Below are 21,374 nucleotides of genomic sequence, written 5' to 3' on the forward strand. Positions count from 1 at the left end.
GGACTCGGTACTGGTACCCTATGTACATAGCCAAGTTATCTTTACTCATTGTGTATTTATTATTACTTGTATTATTACGTGTTTTACTTTTCTATTATTTCTCTATTTTCTTTCTCTCTGCATTGTTGGCAAGGGCCCACAAGGAAGAGTTTCACTGTTAGTCTGCTCCTGTTGTTTACGAAGCGACGAATGAAAAAATGACCTTTGATTTTAGTAGGGTATGCCAGTGTAACGGCTGTGACCACATCACATTGTCACTCAAACAGACAAATGACTCAGACAAACCCCAGACTTTATTGAGTCACTAGCTACATATCGAGAAGCTCCACCAGGGATAGAGCCAGGATCTAACCGAGAAATGCTTGAAAGAGGAAATAAACAATGGAATTAAATGGCTCCGTGGATGAACACACATGAAAGAAGCACTCAAGGGCCTCTCTGTGTCTCTGAGCAGGTTGAGTGTCATTGCGCTCTCTCAACGCAGCATGTTTGGAGCACGCTTGACATTCTGTGAACTGGCAAGCTGAGCTAGGGAGCTACAGAGAGACAGAGGAGCTCAGTGCACCCGCCTGCCTCTCTGTCTCTGTTTGGCCAATGTCTGGCTCTGATGTTTACACCCACTAATTTGGTTCTACCTCATCCTCCTCCAATGGAGAGTGAGTGAGAGAGAGAGAGAGAGAGAGTGAGTGAGAGAGAGAGAGAGAGAGAGAGAGAGAGAGAGAGAGAGAGAGAGAGAGAGAGAGAGAGAGAGAGAGAGAGAGAGAGAGCTGTATTATGGTCAAATCATGGGAGAACATCATTATTTTTCATTGTCTCCCTTTGTTGTATAAAACCCACCTTAATGAATCAGGTACTCAAGTGTCCTCTCCAAGTATCTCAATCGCCATGGATGGCAATCATGGCAGGCAGCTCTGCAAACATTTTAGCACCCCCACTACACTGTTCACAGGCTGCCTCAAATGAGCTTGTTTCTGTTGGAGTGGGATCATACTCATCCCTCTTTGCGCAAGTTTTCTGAAGTGGAGAGATTTTTTTTTCTGGAAATATGCACCTGGTGCACCTGGCATTGTTTTTGTTTAATCGGGGCGAGCAGTCTTCATTGAAGCTGAGCAGCTGTGTCAATATTGATGATGGATTTATCAAGTTTAAGGGGTCATTGGCGAGAAGAAGAAGGCAGGAACTTTGACCTTCAGCCTCTGCGGATGCCAGGTCATCAGCAATCCAAAAAACAATAGATGGTGTTAGTGGTTGTGGTAGAGAATGATTCAATGTCCCTGTCTTCAGATATACTCTGGTACATTTCCCTTACCATCTCAATCATGTCTACAATTTCATGCAACTGGTACTTGTGCAATTACTATAAGTTAAAAACAAGAATAGACACACTGTGGCAACTATAGAGAGCAGTGTCTTAATTAAAACAAATGTTAATTTCCCTCGATAAATGATAATTAGGCAAGTGAATTAGTTATTAAACTGTATTAGAAAAGTGGGATTATTTCCCCTTACTGACGGGTAACCAAGAACACATTGACGGAATGATCACCACTCGCCAGTCCCAGTTGCATGAAAATCACGTTTATATCAAATGATAGCAGTTTGCATAGCCCATGAAGGTTACTGTGTTCTATTAAATTAGATTTGACAGATTTATTACTGAATGGGCCTAGAATTTCAACATGCCTTAAAGGTTTGCCATTTGAATGTGCACAGGCTCGTACTGTATGTATCTTCTGTGCTCATATTCCAAAGTATGACATTTAAATATCATTGAAACGTTTGTTAGAATAATTATGCCATTAACCTCTCCTTCTGGTGATTAAAAAAAAAACGTCTTGAGACTTGAGGACCATTTCTACTTCAGTGTGAAGCAAAGTTTAAAGGAGAAGTTTACCCAAAATCAAGAAACTCCCAAGTGGTTCCATAAATTGAAACTCATTCAGTGGAGTTTGCCCTCTCCCCTTCTCGCTCCCTGGATTGCAGAGCTGAGACAGCTACAAAAACGGGTCATATGATACTTGACATTGCTGGATCCAGGCCTCGCTCTTCTCCGTTGTTAGTTAATGTATGATTCACAAATCTGCAAACTTGACAAATTCATTATTTTATTGAAAGCGGACAAAATAGCTTTTTTGTCAAAAGTAAAACGCGCACTTTCCCACCTAAAACATTTGTGATAATTTGATATACTTATTTTATGTAGCAGATTGCCACAGCAGTGGAGATGGGTGACAACTATGTGTTCCCTCCGGGGGTGACAACTATGTGTTCCCTCCGGGGGTGACAACTATGTGTTCCCTCCGGGGGTGACAACTATGTGTTCCCTCCGGGGGTGACAACTATGTGTTCCCTCCGGGGGTGACAACTATGTGTTCCCTCCGGGGGTGACAACTATGTGTTCCCTCCGGGGGTGACAACTATGTGTTCCCTCCGGGGGTGACAACTATGTGTTCCCTCCGGGGGTGACAACTATGTGTTCCCTCCGGGGGTGACAACTATGTGTTCCCTCCGGGGGTGACAACTATGTGTTCCCTCCGGGGGTGACAACTATGTGTTCCCTCCGGGGGTGACAACTATGTGTTCCCTCCGGGGGTGACAACTATGTGTTCCCTCCGGGGGTGACAACTATGTGTTCCTTCCGGGGGGGACACCCTACACACGATATGCCCTTATATGGATCTTAATGTCACAATTTTACTTGGTTGGAGAAGGAGCTGTTGCGAAAGTTTGTAGAGTTAGCCTTACGACAAGTAATGTTAGTTATGCAAAGTGGAAAAAGAGATGGTAGCAAGAGCAGGCTGGTGTTTGCTCCCCGGCTGCACTTTATACAGGAAATAAAGGGATGAAGACACAAAATGTCACAGTTTTCCGGTAGAAGATACATGGAGATGCAGAAGATGGTTAGCAGCAATTAGAAGTAGTAAATACGACGTACAAACTCCCGCAGCCAACTGTACATCGCTGTGTAGCAAGCACTTCAGCGACGATGAAAATGAACGAAGATGTGCAATCTGAAATTATGGGGTCAGAAAACTGAAGGATACTAAAAGATACAGCTGTTTCTACTGTATTCCCATGGACTGGATCTGGCACTGTGCCAAAATACAAAGGTGTGTTTGAGAAGAGAAAGCAAGCGTTTGGGTGTATGTAGCCTGATCCTTGACGTTTGAGGTGTTCTTATTGTGCTATTACCATTACACCATATCATGTAGATGTACCATACCCTTTTCAACGGCACTTCAACCTCTTGTCTTGTGCATTCAACCACCAGACTGTGTTGATCCTGAGGAAGGGTTTCTAAAACGGTGGCTGCCATCTGAAGTTCAGTTTGCTTACATTTTATGTCAGAATAAGTTACTCTGGCTCAACTAAATAAGGTTTGACAACGTCAACGTCCCTCTAGTAGGCTACTCTTCCTCCTGACGTCGTCAGACATGTTCTTATAATGCCACTGTACTGTCTTCCAGGTTAAACGGAAAGCATAGAAATAGTGCACAATCTGCCGCTTCTTAGACTTGTTTTCAATGACAATGACAGATCATAGAATTACTGACTGCGGAGTAGAGTGAGGCCTACATCCAGCAACGTCACGAGTCACGTGACTAATTTTTGCAGCTGTCTCAGTTCTGCACTCCAGAGCGAGAGGGAGAGAGGGGAAATTCCACTGAACTAGTTTCAATGTATGGAATCACTTGGGAGTTTCTGGATTTTAGGTAAACTTTTCCTAACCTCTACAGGATCGGTGGGTCCCCCGCGGGATGGTTGAGCTAAAGTAGGCTAATGTGATTAGCATGAGTTCGTATGTAACAAAACAAATGCCCAGGACATAGACATATCCGATTTGGGCAGAAAGCTTAAATTCTTGTTAATGTAACTGCACTGTCCAATTTACAGTAGCTATTACAGTGAAAGAATACCCTGCTATTGTTTGAAGAGACTGCACAGTTATGAACTTGAACATGTATTAATAAAAGCAATTAGTGTTGATACAAAATGTTGAAATGCAAGGGTTCATTGGATCAGTCTAACACTTTGCACAAACACTGCTGCCTTCTAGTGGCCAAAATCTAAATTGCGCCTGGGCTGGATGAATACATTATGGCCTTTCTCTTGCATTTCAAAGATGATGGTACAAAAAATAATCTTTGTATGAATCTTTTACCAGATCTAATGTGTTATATTCGTCTACATTAATTTAACATTTCCACAAACGTCAAAGTGTTTCCTTTCAAATGGTATGACGAATATGCATATCCTTGCTTCATGTCCTGAGCTACAGGCAGTTAGATTTGGGTATGTCATTTTAGGCAAAAATTGGGGGGAAAAGGGGCGGATCCTTAAGATTAAGGGCACCTAAGGAGAGGGTTGAGACTGACTGTGAGCAAACATGAATTATTAGATTATTAAAGTGTTTGTTAGTGTTTGGGTGACACAATTGGACTTGGGTTGGGTGGACTATTTTTAGGGCCCACAGCCTTCATGCTGTCCTGGGGTGATTCAAGGAGGAGAGAGATACTCAACAACAAAAAACACACCCTTTTGAGAAACAGTGACACATACTCTCTCCACCAAATACACAAACAGGTTCAAAACACATAGCCCAGCTTATCGAGTGGGGAAAATAACCATGGAGACAGAAAAAAAACATCCATTGCATCGTGCCCTTTTAAACTGTCAACTCATGATTTAGGATGAGTCTAAGGCACATGTCGCCCTTTCTTAAAGCCAGGTCCCATCACTTCAGAGAGCGGGAGTGAGGAAAGTGGAGTAGTGTGGGAACGCAGGGAAAATAAATCCATATTTACGCCTGGACACATCTGTCCGTTCCGTTGCTCCGAATTCATCTGCAGTCAAAAGCAAAATGTCACACCTTTCATCTACCTGCCCTCTGCCTACGCTTAATTGCACAGGAGGAACCTGGAGTGATCGAAGGGAACGTGGCGTAGGAACAGGGGTCACGGGTGCAGGAAGGGGCAGTGGGGGTTGGCCAGGGATGGTGGCAGATAGCAACAAGACAGTAAAGCAATAAACCTGATAAATGATGCCAAACTACTCAGATGCTAGATGTCCCCCCACCCACACTTCTCCCGCCCCCCTCCACTACCTCCATCAGAAACGCACCTATCCACTACAGCAGTCGTTCTCTTCCTGGAGTGCTCAGCACCTCCTATTGAGCATCAGTCTGTTTATAGAGCAACGCTTCTCAGCGGCTTTTGGGTCAATGGGATCATATTTTTTATAAAGCAGGATGGAGGACTGAACGAAGTGGAGGTGGAGGGTTTGGAAGGAGGGGACGGCACATGTTTGTAGAGGGGACGGAGTGGCAGGGCATGGGTTGGGTTGGGGGGTTTAAGAGAAGAGAAGAGAAAGAAAAGCCAATGCACAGAACAGAGATCGGATGGGCAGTTGTGTGTATTGACCTCCTGTCTGTCTTGCTCTTTGAGGATCAGTCCTAGACAGAGAGCTGGCGTTCATCATTTAGCCAATGTGAGGATGAGAGAGCACAGTCTGAGGATGTGGAAATGCACGGCAACTATTCAATAGAACTATTTCACTTACATGCAGATCGTGTGTCAATGTTTGAAGGTAATTCAGTAAATGGCCTACGCAAGCCACTAATTACTAAGTTTATAATGTCGTGTATTGGTCTTACAAGAAGGAAGAGGAGCGGAGAGCCAGAGAGAGAAAGAGAGAGAGAGAGAGAGAGAGAGAGAGAGAGAGAGAGAGAGAGAGAGATGTTGAGTCCTTTTACATGGACTATGGAAAAACAAAGACACTCCCAGCAGAGCCGGAGTGTACAGTATATTTGAGAGAGAGAGAGAGAGAGAGAGAGAGAGAGAGAGAGAGAGAGAGAGAGAGAGAGAGAGAGAGAGAGAGAGAGAGAGAGAGAGAGAGAGAGAGAGAGAGAGAGAGATGTGTTGAGTCCTTTTACATGGACTATGGAAAAACAAAGACACTCCCAGCAGAGCCGGAGTGTACAGTATATTTGAGTATATTTGAGAGAGAGAGAGAGAGAGAGAGAGAGAGAGAGAGAGAGAGAGAGAGAGAGAGAGAGAGAGAGAGAGAGAGAGAGAGAGAGAGAGAAAGAGAGTGTTTGTGTGTGTGTGTATTTTTGTTTTTGTTTTGGCATAGTTGACATAATAATTAAGCAGAAATTATCTGTGCCCAATTGAAAAAGATTAGCCATTACTCAAATGAGGGTGAAAAACACATATGGGAGGGGGGTGAGGAAAAAGGGGATGTTTGCCAAACATTAGTTGGAATATGCTTACTTGAAAAAATGCTTGTTGAATATATTTGCATATTTAGAAAAATGCAGGAGCTTCAAAAGTGACTGATTCCTAAACTTTGAATTTTCTCTTACTGAGTTCTAACAGATTGAAATCACATTGGGAGGGATGTGTACGTGAAATAGAGCTGTTAGTATTCCATTTGGATTACGTGTCTCGTTATGCCTGTCACTAAATGGACTGAAGATGGTTGGGCCTATGATTTTAAATTCCATATTGAACTGGTTTTGCTCCCAATGTCTTCTTACTTGCTCAGGCTTTCCTCTCTGGATCAGCACTGATCGTTTGGAATTTGTGGGTTTCAGTCATTTTGATGTGTGTTGTCTAAACCCATTTCCTGAGCAAGGTTTCCTCTCCTTGTCCCCTCGGCAGGCAGTGACACGAATGTATTCATACAGCACAACGCTATTGATTTCTCTTTGGAGGGGGAATTATTTCATGCTGAGCACAAATAATCTTTAAACCAGGCGTTTATTCACACTCTCACACCGTGGATGCTTTTAATCGCTCCGTAATTTGAGAAGGGGGATGCACTGGCATGCTCTGTCAAGTTAAAGCCTCCCTATCTTTAGTCCTCCTCTTCTCGCCCTCTTGAAAACACACGCAGGTCTGCAAACACACACACACACACACACAAACACACAGAATAAATGAGATTAATGTCAAGGACTTTTCGCCGCTGCTGAGAATTCTAACATTTGTTAGAGGAGAATTACAAACACACAGGCAGCCATGCACCTGCACTGTTCAGGGTTATCCCCCCCGTCCTTTTATTATCTATTTTCAAAGTGGCACCAAGTGTAATCCCCCTTAATGGACGTTTAATATTTATACTTATAGCATAACCGCTTAAACATTCATTTACGGGGCCATATTTGGTTGTTCGCGGGCCCTGACAGCGTATTCATCAAAAAGGTAACGTGCAGAACCTTGCTTCCCCCTGCGGCAATCAATCAGCACGCTCCTCTCTCCTCTCTCTCCTCTCCCCGCTTTACCGCCATCACCAGAGATAGGTCTCAGGCCAAAATTAATCAGACGCTGAAGTTTACATAATCCCCCTCTCCTCCCGCCTCCCCCTCCACCCATTACCCCATGTTTGAGAACCTTTACCTTTTACAGACTATTCCGATGGCTCGAAGGATTCATCAAAATAGTTAATTCACAGAGACCTATGCATTTATACGACTTCTGCACAGCCATAATGTGATATGTAAATGGTGAATTTGCATACAATCATTGGATCACAATCCTTGTTGATTAGACAATTTAGCATTTCTTCTATACTAGAATGAATACAAGTCAAGCATTCAATGTGTAACTGGCGAACCATTAAACATGTAGGCCCACTAATTGACTGGAAAGTTACATTAAAGGGTAGTATAGATAGATAGGGTCTAGACACAGGAAAGACTGAAAATAGTCCTTGGGAAGTGCCAGGTAATGGCAGACTGACTGAAACTGTTCGCGCTAAGTTGAAGTTCACAGGCAAAACAAAATGCATGTTGTTTTTAAACTCTTGTTTCACATGAACTACATGTTCACTCATTACATGGTTCTCCAATAGAACATGTTCCCGCAAATGAATACTTTTTGGATTGATACGGATTTGACGTTTAAAAAACATATAGATGAGCCGGTTAAGAAGCTAAGATTTAAAGTTGGCTTCTTCTACAGAAACAGATTGTGCCTTTCTCTAAGCAGTAGGAAACAGATTATTCAGTCCACCTTCTTATCAGTTCTTGATTATGTGATGTTGTTTATCAAAGTGCAGCTGCTAATCGTCTTAAACCTTTGGATTCTCACCACCAAAGTGCCCTTCGTTTTGTTACAGGTGACATGTTTGATACTCATCACTGCATCCTGTATCAAAAGGTGGTCTGGACTTCGTTAAAGACCCATAGATCTCTGTATTACTCCCTTTTGTGGGCCCTACATCATAAACTTCCATCTTATCTAACTTTGCTGTTGAAGTATAGACACTTGAGTTGCCTAACCCATTCACTGGATTGATTAACTCTTGAGGTTCCGAGGGTATTTTAGTTTTAATGCACCATATTGCTTGAACAAAATTCTAAAAACATTCAATCTTGATGTTCTGGTGCCTTTCTGGCAATTTAAATTATTGTCTGGAGACTTATTTGCCGAGGAATGTAAATGTTCTTCTGGGTGATGTTTTATTTGTGCTTCCCATGAATGTGTTTCTGTATTTTAATATACTGTATATATGTACAGTGGGGAGAACAAGTATTTGATACACTGCCGATTTTGCAGGTTTTCCTACTTACAAAGCATGTAGAGGTCTGTAATTTGTATCATAGGTACACTTCAACTATGAGAGACAAAATCTAAAACAAAAATCCAGAAAATCACATTGTATGACATTGTATGAAGCAGGGTTGGTAGGAAGAAGGAAGAAGAATTCCGGCTCTCACAGACCTGTTAGTTTTTCTTTAAGAAGCCCTCTTGTTCACTCATTACCTGTATTAACTGCACCTGTTTGAACTCGTTACCTGTATAAAAGACACCTGTCAACACACTCAATCAAACAGACCTCTCCACAATGGCCAAGACCAGAGAGCTGTGTAAGGACATCAGGGATAAAATTGTAGACCTGCACAAGGCTGGGATGGGCTACAGGATAATAGGCAAGCAGCTTGGTGAGAAGGCAACAACTGTTGGCGCAATTATTAGAAAATAGAAGAAGTTCAAGATGACGGTCAATCACCCTCAGTCTGGGGCTCCATGCAAGATCTCACCTCGTGGTGCATCAATGATCATGAGGAAGGTGAGGGATCAGCCCAGAACTACACGGCAGGACCTGGTCAATGGCCTGAAGAGAGCTGGGACCACAGTCTCAAAGAAAACCATAAGTAACACACTATGCCGTCATGGATTAAAATTCTGCAGCGCATGCAAGGTCCCCCTGCTCAAGGCAGCGTATGTCCAGGCCCATCTGAAGTTTGCCAATGACCATCTGGATGATCCAGAGGAGGAATGGGAGAAGGTAATGTGGTCTGATGAGACAAAAATATAGTTTTTTGGTCTAAACTCCACTTGCCGTGTTTGGAGGAAGAAGAAGGATGAGTACAACCCCAAGAACACCATCCCAACCGTGAAGCATGGAGGTGGAAACATCATTCTTTGGGGATGCTTTTCTGCAAAGGGGACAGGACGACTGCACCGTATTGAGGGGAGGATGGATGGGGTCATGTATTGCAAGATCTTGGCCAACAACCTCCTTCCCTCAGTAAGAGCATTGAAGATGGGTCGTGGCTGGGTCTTCCAGCATGACAACGACCCGAAACACACAGCCAGGGCAACTAAGGAGTGGCTCCGTATGAAGCATCTTAAGGTCCTGGAATGGCCTAGCCAGTCTCCAGACCTGAACCCAATAGAACATCTTTGGAGGGAGCTGAAAGTCCATTTTGCCCAGCGACAGCCCCGAAACCTGAAGGATCTGGAGAAGGTCTGTATGGAGGAGTGGGCCAAAATCCCTGCTGCAGTGTGTGCAAACCTGGTCAAGAACTACAGGAAACGTATGATCTCTGTAATTGCAAACAAAGGTTTCTGTACCAAATATAAAGTTCTGCTTTCCTGATGTATCAAATTCTTATCTCATGCAATAAAATGCAAATGAATTACTTAAAAATCATACAATGTGATTTTCTGGATTTTTGTTTCGATTCCGTCTCTCACAGTTGAAGTGTACCTATGATAAAAATGACAGACCTCTACATGCTTTGTAAGTAGGAAAACCTGCAAAATCGTCAGTGATTCAAAAACTTGTTCTCCCGCTGTATACAGTATATACAGTACCAGTCAAAAGTTTGGACACACCTACCCATTCAAGGGGTTTTCTTTATTTTTACTATTTTCTACATTTTAGACCTTAAAACTATGAAATAACAGATATGGAAGTAGTAACCAAAAAAGTGTTAAACAAATGAATATATATTTTATATTTGAGATACTTCAAAGTAGCCACCCTTTGCCTTGGTGACAGCTTTGTACACTCTCAACCAGCTTCCCCTGTAATGCTTTTCCAACAGTCTTGAAGGAGTTCCCACATATGCTGAGCACGTGTTGGCTGCTTTCCTTTATTCTGCGGTCCAACTCATCCCAAACCATTTCAACTGGGTTGAGGTCGGGTGATTGTGGAGGCCAGGTCATCTGATGCAGCACTCCATCACACTCCTTCTTGGTCAGATAGCCCTTACACATCCTGGAGGTGTGTTGGGTCATTGTCCTGTTGAAAAAGAAATGATAGTCCCACTAAGTGCAAACCAGATGGGATGGCGTATCACTACAGAATGTTGTGGTAGCCATGCTGGTTAAGTGTGCCTTGAATTCTAAATAAATCACTGACTGTGTCACCATCAAAGCACCCTCACACCATCACACCTCCTCCTCCATGCTTCACGGTGGGAACCACATATGCTGGGATCATCCATTCACCTACTCTGCCTCTCAGAAAGACACATTGGTTGGAACCAAAATTTTCAAATTTGGACTCAGACCATGACAGATTATAGAAAAAGGAAACGCCTGACATTCCAGATATACTATAGATGGATGTGACTACTAGTATCAGTCTTGGATATGGTGCATCAGGGATGGGGCAAGATACAAGTTTGGCATAGACAGCAAACGACGTCTGGAAGCCAGCAGACAGTGAGTCAGGAGTGTGAGTGCCTCAGTCACCCTCTCTGTCTGCCTCGTTCTCTCTCTTTGTTCTTTATTTCACTATTATTATTATATTTATCCTGATGCCTAGTTACTTTACCCTGCCTTCTAGTATATATCTACCTCAAATACCTTGCACCCCTGCACATTGATCTGGTACTGGTACTCCCTGCATATAGCTCTATTCTTGTGTACTTTATTTTATTCCTTTTCTGTCACTATTTTATTTTTCAACTCTGCATTGTTGGGAATGGCTCATAAGCAGACATTTCACAGTAAAGTCTACACCAGTTGTATTCAGTGCATGTGATAAATCAAATGTGATTTGATCTTTCTCTCTCTCGCTCTCTCTCAAACTCAATCTATATTTTATTCCCAACGTGTGTAATGTGCAATGTGTAGAACATTCCATAGCAATTTGCCATCAACCAAGCAGAGCACATCAACGATTGATATACAGTAGGTGTGTTAGGTCAATAAGAAATGGTTGTATATACGGAACAATGATATTTCAGAAACGTTGAGCTCTATGCATCAGTAATAATAGTTTAATATGCAGTTCTTCAGTCACGGATAAACCCCAGCGACAAAGATAAAAGACAATCAAGGCATAAACTATAACAATTACCGTGACCGACGACTGGATTTTCACTGCATCTTGTCGAATGTTTATTGTGTGTTCAGCTCTTATCCGGTTGTGTTTTCTAGTTTTGGGTGTGTAAGTTTAAAGAGGACTTTGAATGTAAATAGTAGGACTAATATGATCAGGTTGAGATTTGTTTTATAAACATATCCCACTTATACAAACACAATTACCAAGATGCATTTAACATTCGGACTCATTCATACAGAAAGAATGCCTTATTCTAGTCCTTATGGCTGAAGGTTGCTGTGTGTCCTATGTTCACAGCAGTGGAGGCTGCTGAGGGGAGGACGGATAGTAATAATGGCTTAAATGGAGCAAATGTAATGGCATTAAACACATGGAAACCATGTGTTTGATGTATTTGATACCATTCTAGCAACTCCACTTCAGCCTTTACCACGAGCCCATCCTCCCCAATTAAGATGCCACCAACCTCCTGTGATTCACGGTTATTGTTGTTGACCATAACATGACATTTTCACAGTACTCTATCAAATCTGTGCAGGACTAAATGTTAATTTCTGATATTGAAAGGTCAAACTACAACACAGAAGCATCAGTGCATTTCTGAAAGCATTGCGACCTTCGTAAAGCAAGTTCTATTTGTCCATAAGGCTGACCATTCAAACTGTAAGTGCATGTTTGGCGCCATCTGGTGAAGTCTGAAATCTGGTAACACTATTACAGCAGTCAGCAATGATCCAATTACACCAGCACATCTCACAGCATTTAGTGTGACCCAAATGGTACTTTATTCCATTTATAGTGCCCTACTTTTGACCAGGGCCCATAGGGATCACTATATCCGCTATAATTGAGAATTTCAATAATAATTTTTCTACGTCTAGCCATGCTTTCCACCTGGCTACCCCTACCCCGCTCAACAGCCCTGCACCCCTCACTGCAACTTCCCAAGCCTCCCCCATTTCTCTTTCACCCAAATCCATATAGTTGATGTTCTGAAAGAGCTGCAAAATCTGGACCCCTACAAATCAGCCGGGCCAGACAATCTGGACTCTCTCTTTTTTAAATTATCTACCGCAATTGTTGCAACCCTTATTACTAAGTTCAACCTCTCCTTCATATCGTCTGAGATCCCCAAAGATTGGAAATATGCCGCGGTCAACCCCCTCTTCAAAGGAAGAGACAATCTAAACCCAAACTGCTACAGACCTACTGTATATCTATCCTACCGTGCCTTTCCAAGGTTTTCAAAACCCAAGTTAACAAACAGATCACCGACCATTTCGATTCCCACCGTACCTTCTCCACTATGCAATCTGGTTTCCCAGCTGGTCATGTGTGCACCTTAGGCACGCACAAGGTCCTAAACAATATCATAACCGCCATCGATAAGAGACAATACTGTGCAGCTGTATTCATCGACCTGGCCAAGGCTTTCGACTCTGTCAATCACCACATTCTTATCGGCAGACTCAACAGCCTTGGTTTCTCAAATGACTGCCTCACCTGGTTTCCCAACTACTTCTCAGACAGAGTTCAGTCTGTCAAATCGGAAGGCCTGTTGTCCAGACCTCTGGCAGTCTATATGGGAGTGCCACAGGGTTCAATCCTCGGGACGACTCTTTTCTCTGTGTACATCAATGATGTCGCTCTTGATGCTGGTGATTCTCTGATCCACCTCTACGCAGACGACATCATTCTGTATACTTCTGGCCCCTCTTTGGACACTGTGTTAACTAACCTCCACACAAGCTTCAATGCCATACAACTTTCCTTCCGTGGCCTCCAACTGCTCTTAAATGCAAGTAAAACCTAATGCATGCTCTTCAACCAATCGATGCCCATACCTGCCCGCCCGTCCAGCATCACTACTTTGGACGGTTCTGACGTAGAATATGTGGACAACTACAAATACCTAGGTGTCTGGTTAGACTGTAAACTCTCCTTCCAGACTCACATTAAGCATCTCCAATCCAAAATTAAATCTAAAATTGGCTTCCTATTTTGCAACAAAGCATCCTTCACTCATGCTGCCAAACATACCCTCGTAAAACTGACTATAATACCAATCCTTGACTTCGGCTATGTCATTTACAAAATATCCTCCAACACTCTACTCAGCAAATTGGATGCAGTCTATCACAGTGCCATCCGTTTTGTCACCAAAGCCCCATATACTAACTACCACTGCAACCTGTATGTTCTCGTTGGCTGGCCCTCGCTTCATATTTGTTGCCAAACCCACTGGCTCCAGGCCATCTATAAGTCTTTGCTAGGTAAAGCCCCATCTTGTCTCAGCTCACTGGTCACCATAGCAGCACCCACCCATAGCACGCTCTCCAGCAGGTATATTTCACTGGTCACCCCCAAAGCCAATTCCTCCTTCGGCCATCTTTCCTTCCAGTTCTCTGCTGCCAATGATTGGAACAAACTGCAAAAATCACTGAAGCTGGAGACTCATATCTCCCTCACTAACTTTAAGCACCAGCTGTCAGAGCAGCTCACAGATCACTGCACCGATACATAGCCCATTTATAAATAGCCCATTTATAAATAGCCCATCCAACTACCTCATCCCCATAGTTTTATTTATGTATTTATTTTGCTCCTTTGCAACCCAGTATCTCTACTTGCTCACTCATCTTCTGCACATCTATCACTCCAGTGTTTAATTTCTATATTGTTATTATCTCGCCACTATGGCCTATTTATTGCCTTTCCTACCTTATCCTACCTCATTTGCAGACACTGTATATAGACTTTTCCTATTGTATTATTGACTGTATGTTTGTTTATTCCATGTGTAACTCTGTGTTGCTGTTTGTGTTGCACTGCTTTGCTCTATCTTGGCCAGGTCACAGTTGTAAATGAGAACTTGTTCTCAACTAGCCTACCTGGTTAAATAAAGGTGAAATATATACATTTTTAACTATATAGGGAATAGGTTGCCATTTGGGATGCAACCTATGATAATTACATGGGTTTCCAAAGCACACATTTGTAGCTCTTGTTCATTCAGTTGTCATTCCCAGCCACCAATAACCAGCAGACGTTTTGGACATCCGGTATCCACTGGGTTTCTCAATCGATGCTGAGTAATTATTCCCCCGCTCGGTTTTTACATTAAAAGAAGGGTGTGTTTATTTTTCTATTGACAAGTGTGAGTGAGGGAGAGGTTTGTGAAGCTGGGGTGTGTCAAAGGCTGTGTCGCAATGCATTGTTTTGATAGGGTGGTACCTGGCTGTGAGGAATCTGTTACAGGTCGGTACGTGCACATGTACAGATGCAGAACCCACATCTTTCCCAGGCCTGCAGTGATACCAGCAACAATGTTTCATTTGATCTCCCTCATCATGTCAGTACTATGGAATGTTCTATGAGTATTGTAGAGCTGGCTGTATGGATAGCATTTGGTACAACAGTCTCATTGGCACAAATCCCTTACTTTTCAATCTAAAATATCTTCTCCCATAGTATTTGATGTAATAATAGAACTGGCAGCAGCCAGCATAACACCAATAAATACAGGAAAAGTCTAAACTATTACATTGGTATGCAGTATTTCCTGTTTTTCGTTCTTTTTTTGGCTGCTCTCGTTCAAAAGTATGCCTTGTTTCTGTGTTCTGTGCCACACCTGTGTTTGTGCACGAACACGCAAAAGTGTAATCGGAGTAGGCGTGACTTCAGCCAATTCCTCCTCTCCTCCACCAGTCTGGGGAAACACGAATCTACTCTACTCTGCCTGACACAACTGGAGTTTTCTGAACTTAGAAGGTGAATATCTTTACATTGTCTTCATCATAATTCACGTCTTCTGCCTGCTACAATATTTAGCAAGTGATGCATTGGGATCAGAATGGTTTGTTTGCTACCGTGCCTAGATTTTTAGAAACATGCATCTGCCTGCAAACCTGTTCTGAGGTTTAAGTTTGAAGGGAAGATTAAAGAGATGTTTTATGAATGTTATTTTGATTGTGTTGGCAAAGCTACTCTCATGAGAGAAATATTATGTCTTCAGCTGTCATTATCTTTACACTCCAGACGTACTCTGTTTCCACACATCTAAATACCACTATACAGCTTTTTCCCCCTCTAACTCGCTCAGACCAGCCAAGATGCCAGAGAACGCAGAGGCCGTTTCAGCCACTCTAACCACCAACAGGAACTGTACTATAGAGCTCACCAATGTCACCACCGGTTACTGTCTCATCAACCCCAAGTATGTTGCCATTCAATACTCTAATCTCCCTACATTACATAAAGTATACCACTATGGAAATGAAATTACTTAACCAGATAACAAACCAGCTGACCATCCCCAGATTGTTATTTGTATGTTACTTTTCGGTGCATTTCTCAGAGTAAATATATTTTATGACAGGCTTCTCTTGGATGGGTGGTTTTCATGTGTAACGTGTCTTTGCGTACATCCACCTATCCATCATGAAGTGACACAACGTGGCTCATTGCACACTGCACGCTGGCTCACTCTGTGTTGCTTACGAATCCATAGCAGCACTCACACTCCATCCATCAGCACAGAGTGGCTGGACAGGAAGAAAGGAAGAGTGAAATGACTAAAAGTAGAGAGACAGTGATCCTAAAAGTTAAAAAGTGTATTTTCACACAACTTTAAGTCCAGTTGTAAGGTTTAGCATTTTATCAGCAACATGAATGTTCAGATAATTAATTAGAACTTTAATGACACCCCATTCCCATTACTAACCCCCCAGGGTGTACATGTCCAGTGGTTTCTGCTACCACCCACCCCAGCCCACTGTCCGCACCACCAAGACAGAGGTGTGTTCCTTCACCAAGGATGACGACACAGCCACGGGCGCCGTGGGGGTCCTGACCTACGACCTTTTCCACATGCAGAGCCGCGTGTGCTCAGAACGCATGGCCATCATGTTCTCTGTGCCCTACGACTACAACTTCTACAAGAACTGGCTGGGGGTGGGCGTCTTCGAGGTGGCACGCGCCTGCGACAAGCAACTGTACAACCACATGTACAAGGAGAAGGACTTCAGCAAGTTTGTCCGATCAGAGGCCAGTGGGTCAGGGGTGGAGTACAAGGCCCAACACGTAGACCTGAGGGCCACCATGTCCAATGTTGGGAAGTCCATCATTAAGGTGGAGCTCTATGATAAAATGGGGCACTAATAAAACAAGCCGGTAGCTGAGACATTTTTCCAACTCACAGCAGGGAACAAGTTTATATTGATACATAATCACGTACTAAATATAAGAATGAATGAATCAACCAACGTAGGTGGTTAATGTTATCCAATTAATAAATCTTTATCAACTGGAAGATATTACTGTCTAATTGTTCACAATATTTGATTCTGTGTCTTTTTATGCACCTGTACATGTTTGTTTTAATAAAACGTTTAACAATGAATTGGTGTAAGATGTTTTAGTGATAACCTTTATTAACATGTACTTACACACCCGATCTATTGAACCGTTTCATGTATCATTAATATTTACCATTAAGAATAAAAGGTTATACATTGAATTCAGATTTCTAGAACTGTCCGTTTTCAATGAATCATAAAGAGACCTTATACTAATACAATAATCCAATGTGATTCAGTGACTATTGGCTCAGAATTGATCATAATCCTGTCAGGGTTCACATGGTTCTTGGTTTCTTGCCTTGTCCAACGTCCTGTAGAACTGCAGCATATAAGAGATGACCGTAGCTTCAGGGGTGCATGTATTTACTTGTTCAGCTTTTTCAGTGCCTCTGTTGCACAATGCCATTGCAATGAATCACCCAATTCCTCCAAGTCAGTCAAGCATGCAGTCACACATAATCTATCATGAGAAACGGAGTATACTGCAGAGTGACTGCTCCCTGCTTACATAATGGGACTTTATCCACCTGGAACCATCTATTGTTCTGGTCTGCCAACTCCAAACCCAGATTAGGGTGTGGTACGGACTCGTTCCCACAGAGCTAGACAACATAATGTTGTTGGGGTGGGGTGGAGGGTGTTCTGAGAGTGTTTGACAGAGTAGTGAAACTGTTTCCTGGATTGAAAAAAAGGTCCCTCCTGTCAGGTGCATTTTTACTAAACTAAACTCTAGAGCTGAGAGAACACGCTGAGAGAAGTCTTTTACAGGTAAAATATTACTCCTATTACTTTTACAGGCAAGATATTACTCCTATTACTTTTACAGGTAAGATATTACTCCTATTACTTTTAAAGGTAAGATATTACTCCTATTACTTTTACAGGTAAGATGTTACTTCTTTTCATGACCACTATGAGTATTACTGGAATAAGTAGAACTAGAGGTTATATACTGTAGGAGTTGTAAGGGTGCCAGTATTCCACCTACATTTGATCCCTTCCCATGATACTTTTTAACACAAATCTTCTTTCCATTTGGTTCTCCCACGGTAACCATTGATATGATGACAATTTATAGATTCATTATTGGGCATATGTGAATCAATTAGTACAGTTTACATGTGAGACATCCGTTTGATTTGTGTCCATTTCCCTGCAAATGAAAGTGGAAATGATTTTCTCTAGGTTTCCCCTCTCTAAACTGTTTATTGCACCGTTACTTAGTAATGTAATGAAAGAGCCAGGTTTCCTAATGAGCTGAGCAGAGTGAGCAGCCATCTTGTTATTGTTGAGAACAGCTTTGAAGTATTCCTTATTACACACAAGTTCTCAGGTTTTTTCCCACGTCTCCCATTCTAAACTGGCTGTTTAAAACCTGTGCGTGTCGTGAAGACGTTGCTTTTGAAATTTGAAAAGTTCTCTACTGTATTTGAGAAAAACCTCTTGACACTGAGCAAGGCATGTCGTAACAAAGAGTGAAGGGTTTCAGAGGGTCACTTACAGTAACTGTATTCTACAGTACGTTTTTGGATGGAATTGGATCAGATATGAATACAGATCCCCTTGGCATCCCAGGGGGTCAACCACAGATGTATTTCTGCACAGCAGTCTAACTGAAAGGCTTAACCCTGCTAGTCTCTGTATTCTAGAAATAAAGAGGTACATATCAGAACCACTCCAAAATGGCAGAGTCAGCCGAGGCCGTGGTCGCTAACCTGAGCAGCAAGAGGAATGTCACAATTGAGATCACCAATCTCACAAACAACTACTGTCTCATAAACCCAAAGTGAGTACACACTTTACCAAACTATTGTTATTGTCACACTGTACATTCAAGGAAATGTTGAAAGCGTAACGTTGTGCGTGTGTCCTCACTAGGGTATTCCTGGAGAGTGGGGATACCTACAACCCTCCCCAGCCCACAGTGAGGCCCCTAAAGACCGAAGTCTGCACATTCAGCAAATCAAGCGGCAAGGCAACGGGCAGCTATGGCGTTCTGACCTATGACCTCTTTGAGAGGTCCCGGAACGACTACATCGAGACGGTGGCCCTCATGTTCGGTGTGCCATGGGACTACAACATCTACAAGAACTGGTTCGCCGTGGGCATCTTCAACAAGGGCCGAGCTTGTGATGAGTCACTGTATAAAGAGATGTACTATGAAAAGGACCAGAAAGGTTTCATAAGAGAAGAAGCCAATGGCTCAGGGATCAGCTATGAAGGGAACTACCTGGACATCAAGGCCACCATGTCCCCCATGGGCAGGGCCATCGTGAAGGTGGAGGTATGGGACAAGCTGTTCACTCCCAGCCAGCAGGCCCACTAAGGGGAACCTCCAGCCTCCACCCTCTCCACCAGCACTACAGTATACCTCTGCTGTGTTGTACCTCTCTAACCAATCCATCCACCAATAGATATTACTATTCTGCCGTACTGCTACTGTTTGTATGTTTTGTTACTGACATGTCTGAATTTCCAGACATGACCTTTCAGTAAATCTGGTCAAGATCACAGTTTAGTTTGTTTATGAATCCAGGCAGAAGCGATATCTGCTCTTTTCTGTAGAAGTCACTGTTCATCTCTCAGTAGGATCCTCTTTCAACTGGCATCTTCTCTAGAAATGTAAATCAAACAATGACTCACCGGAGGATGAGGGTGCATAGCTCTCTTAACAACACATGGCCAGGAGCTGTCTCTGTCTGTATCTACTTATGGCAATGATAGTCTATGGAATAAATGTTGTTGTTTTTCTAAAGCTATTTGTGTTTGATGAGTTTCTCTATTGATTGAGCCTGGAAATATTATGCAACACTGGCCCATGAAGGAAAATTATTCTGGCCTTTAATGGATAGCTAATACTGATATGAAGTCTTCAACTTCTGAATAACATTATGCATTGCATACCATGCAGGTTATGTGCAGTGGTGGAAAAAGTACTCAATTGTCATACTTGAGTAAAAGTAAAGATTCCTTAATAAAAAATTACTTGAGTAAAAGTGAAAGTCACCCACTAAAATACTAGAGTAAAAGTCTAAAAGTGTTCGGTACATGGAATTGCTCAAATGTACTTAAGTATCGAAAGTAAAAGTATAAATAATATCAAATTTCTTATTTTAAGCAAATAATCTTCTTGTTTATTTATTGACGGATAGCCAGGGGCACACTCCAACACTCAGACATCATTTACTAACAAAGCACTTGTGTTTAGTGAGTCTGCCAGATCAGAGGCAGTAGGGATGACCAGGGACGTTCTCTTGATAAGGGTGTGAAATGGACCATTTGTGACCCGATTCAGGAAACTAGGCGTATGTCACAAGTCACGACTTCACAGGAGAGCCGTTTGAACTTAAAAAACATTTTTTTTTAATCAAAATGCGTTTTTTGGCAGAAATGCCTTCTGGAACATGTCAACTTTTATGTGCCTTAATAACAAACTTGTATTCCATCTGTAAATATACAAATACAATTGTTAAGTTACGAGCCTTGGTTGGTTAAGCCACATAAATGTTTGCCTGTCGAAATGTATCGAGTACTTTTTGGTGACAGGTAAAAAAGTACATTATTTTCTTTAGGAATGTAGTGAAGTATAAGTAAAAGTTGCCAAAAATATAAATAGTAAAGTAAAGTACAGATACCCAAAAAAACGACATAAGCAGTACTTTAAAGCGTTTTTTACTTTGCACCACTGGTTATGTGCAGTATGTAAGGCCATATTACATTTTCATCAAATCATTTTTTCATGTGTTTTTTTTATACTTCAAGGGGACTTAAAATTCTGTATCAAATAGGCAATTATCCTTGGTGTGACCTTCTTAAAACAATTCCATATACTGTAGCTTAGTAGAACCCCCCCCCCCTGCTTAAACAAGGCTTAGTCTGTAGAGGGTACCTGTGATCAGCTAAACTATAGTGTATCTGTAGCAAGATGAGTGACTCCCAGAGTTGTAGTGAGTCAAGGGCCATGCCAGGCACACCCTATTCCACCACAGAATGTTTTCCTAAAATGTGTCAAGGCATAATGCACAGTTTGCATTATAGTAACCCTTGAGAAGCACAACCATGTCAATATTAAACCTCTATTGAAAGCAAATGTAGCATTTCAAAGGCTCTTCAGAGGAACAGTAGAGCTGCCGACTGCTTCGAGGGCCTGACAGAGGAGATGACAGCCAGTGAATAGGAAGTCTCTTCCCCCTAACAGCTATCATTCACTAAATACCAACACAGAGAAGAAACCTTTATCACTTCTACTTACAGTCTAATTCTAATTCCCGAGCCCTATAGGCTGAGGCATGGGTATTTCAGACTATCAACAATACTGCTCCAGTCCCACAATGGGAGTGACTTACACACATGGAGTACACACATATTATGCTAATAGTACTGCTACGATTGGAGGGATGCAATCATTAACCTTGTGAAAATGAGGGT

General features: G+C 42.3%; 2 protein-coding genes across 3 annotated transcripts; both read left to right on the top strand.

The window, feature by feature from the left end:
• Positions 1-15,199: 15,199 nt before the first annotated feature.
• On the top strand, positions 15,200-16,987 carry LOC118370816 (uncharacterized). 2 transcript variants are annotated; one of them, XM_035755971.2, is made up of 3 exons: positions 15,200-15,357; positions 15,689-15,802; positions 16,317-16,987. In XM_035755971.2, the coding sequence occupies exons 2-3, from the start codon at positions 15,699-15,701 to the stop codon at positions 16,744-16,746; spliced, it is 534 nt and encodes a 177-aa protein (XP_035611864.2). In that variant the 5' UTR covers positions 15,200-15,357; positions 15,689-15,698; the 3' UTR covers positions 16,747-16,987. The 2 variants fall into 2 exon arrangements, with proteins under 2 accessions (XP_035611864.2, XP_035611866.2); XM_035755973.2 differs by having other exon boundaries at positions 15,210-15,357; positions 15,664-15,802.
• A 560-nt stretch (positions 16,988-17,547) lies between these two features.
• Positions 17,548-19,705, top strand: LOC118365280 (DELTA-stichotoxin-Hcr4a-like). The gene is made up of 3 exons (XM_052518726.1): positions 17,548-17,714; positions 18,596-18,732; positions 18,825-19,705. The coding sequence occupies exons 2-3, from the start codon at positions 18,629-18,631 to the stop codon at positions 19,270-19,272; spliced, it is 552 nt and encodes a 183-aa protein (XP_052374686.1). The 5' UTR covers positions 17,548-17,714; positions 18,596-18,628; the 3' UTR covers positions 19,273-19,705.
• The last annotated feature ends 1,669 nt before the right edge of the window (positions 19,706-21,374 follow it).

Source organism: Oncorhynchus keta, chromosome 5 (genome assembly GCF_023373465.1).
Source record: "Oncorhynchus keta strain PuntledgeMale-10-30-2019 chromosome 5, Oket_V2, whole genome shotgun sequence".
Taxonomy (NCBI): Eukaryota; Metazoa; Chordata; class Actinopteri; order Salmoniformes; family Salmonidae; genus Oncorhynchus; species Oncorhynchus keta.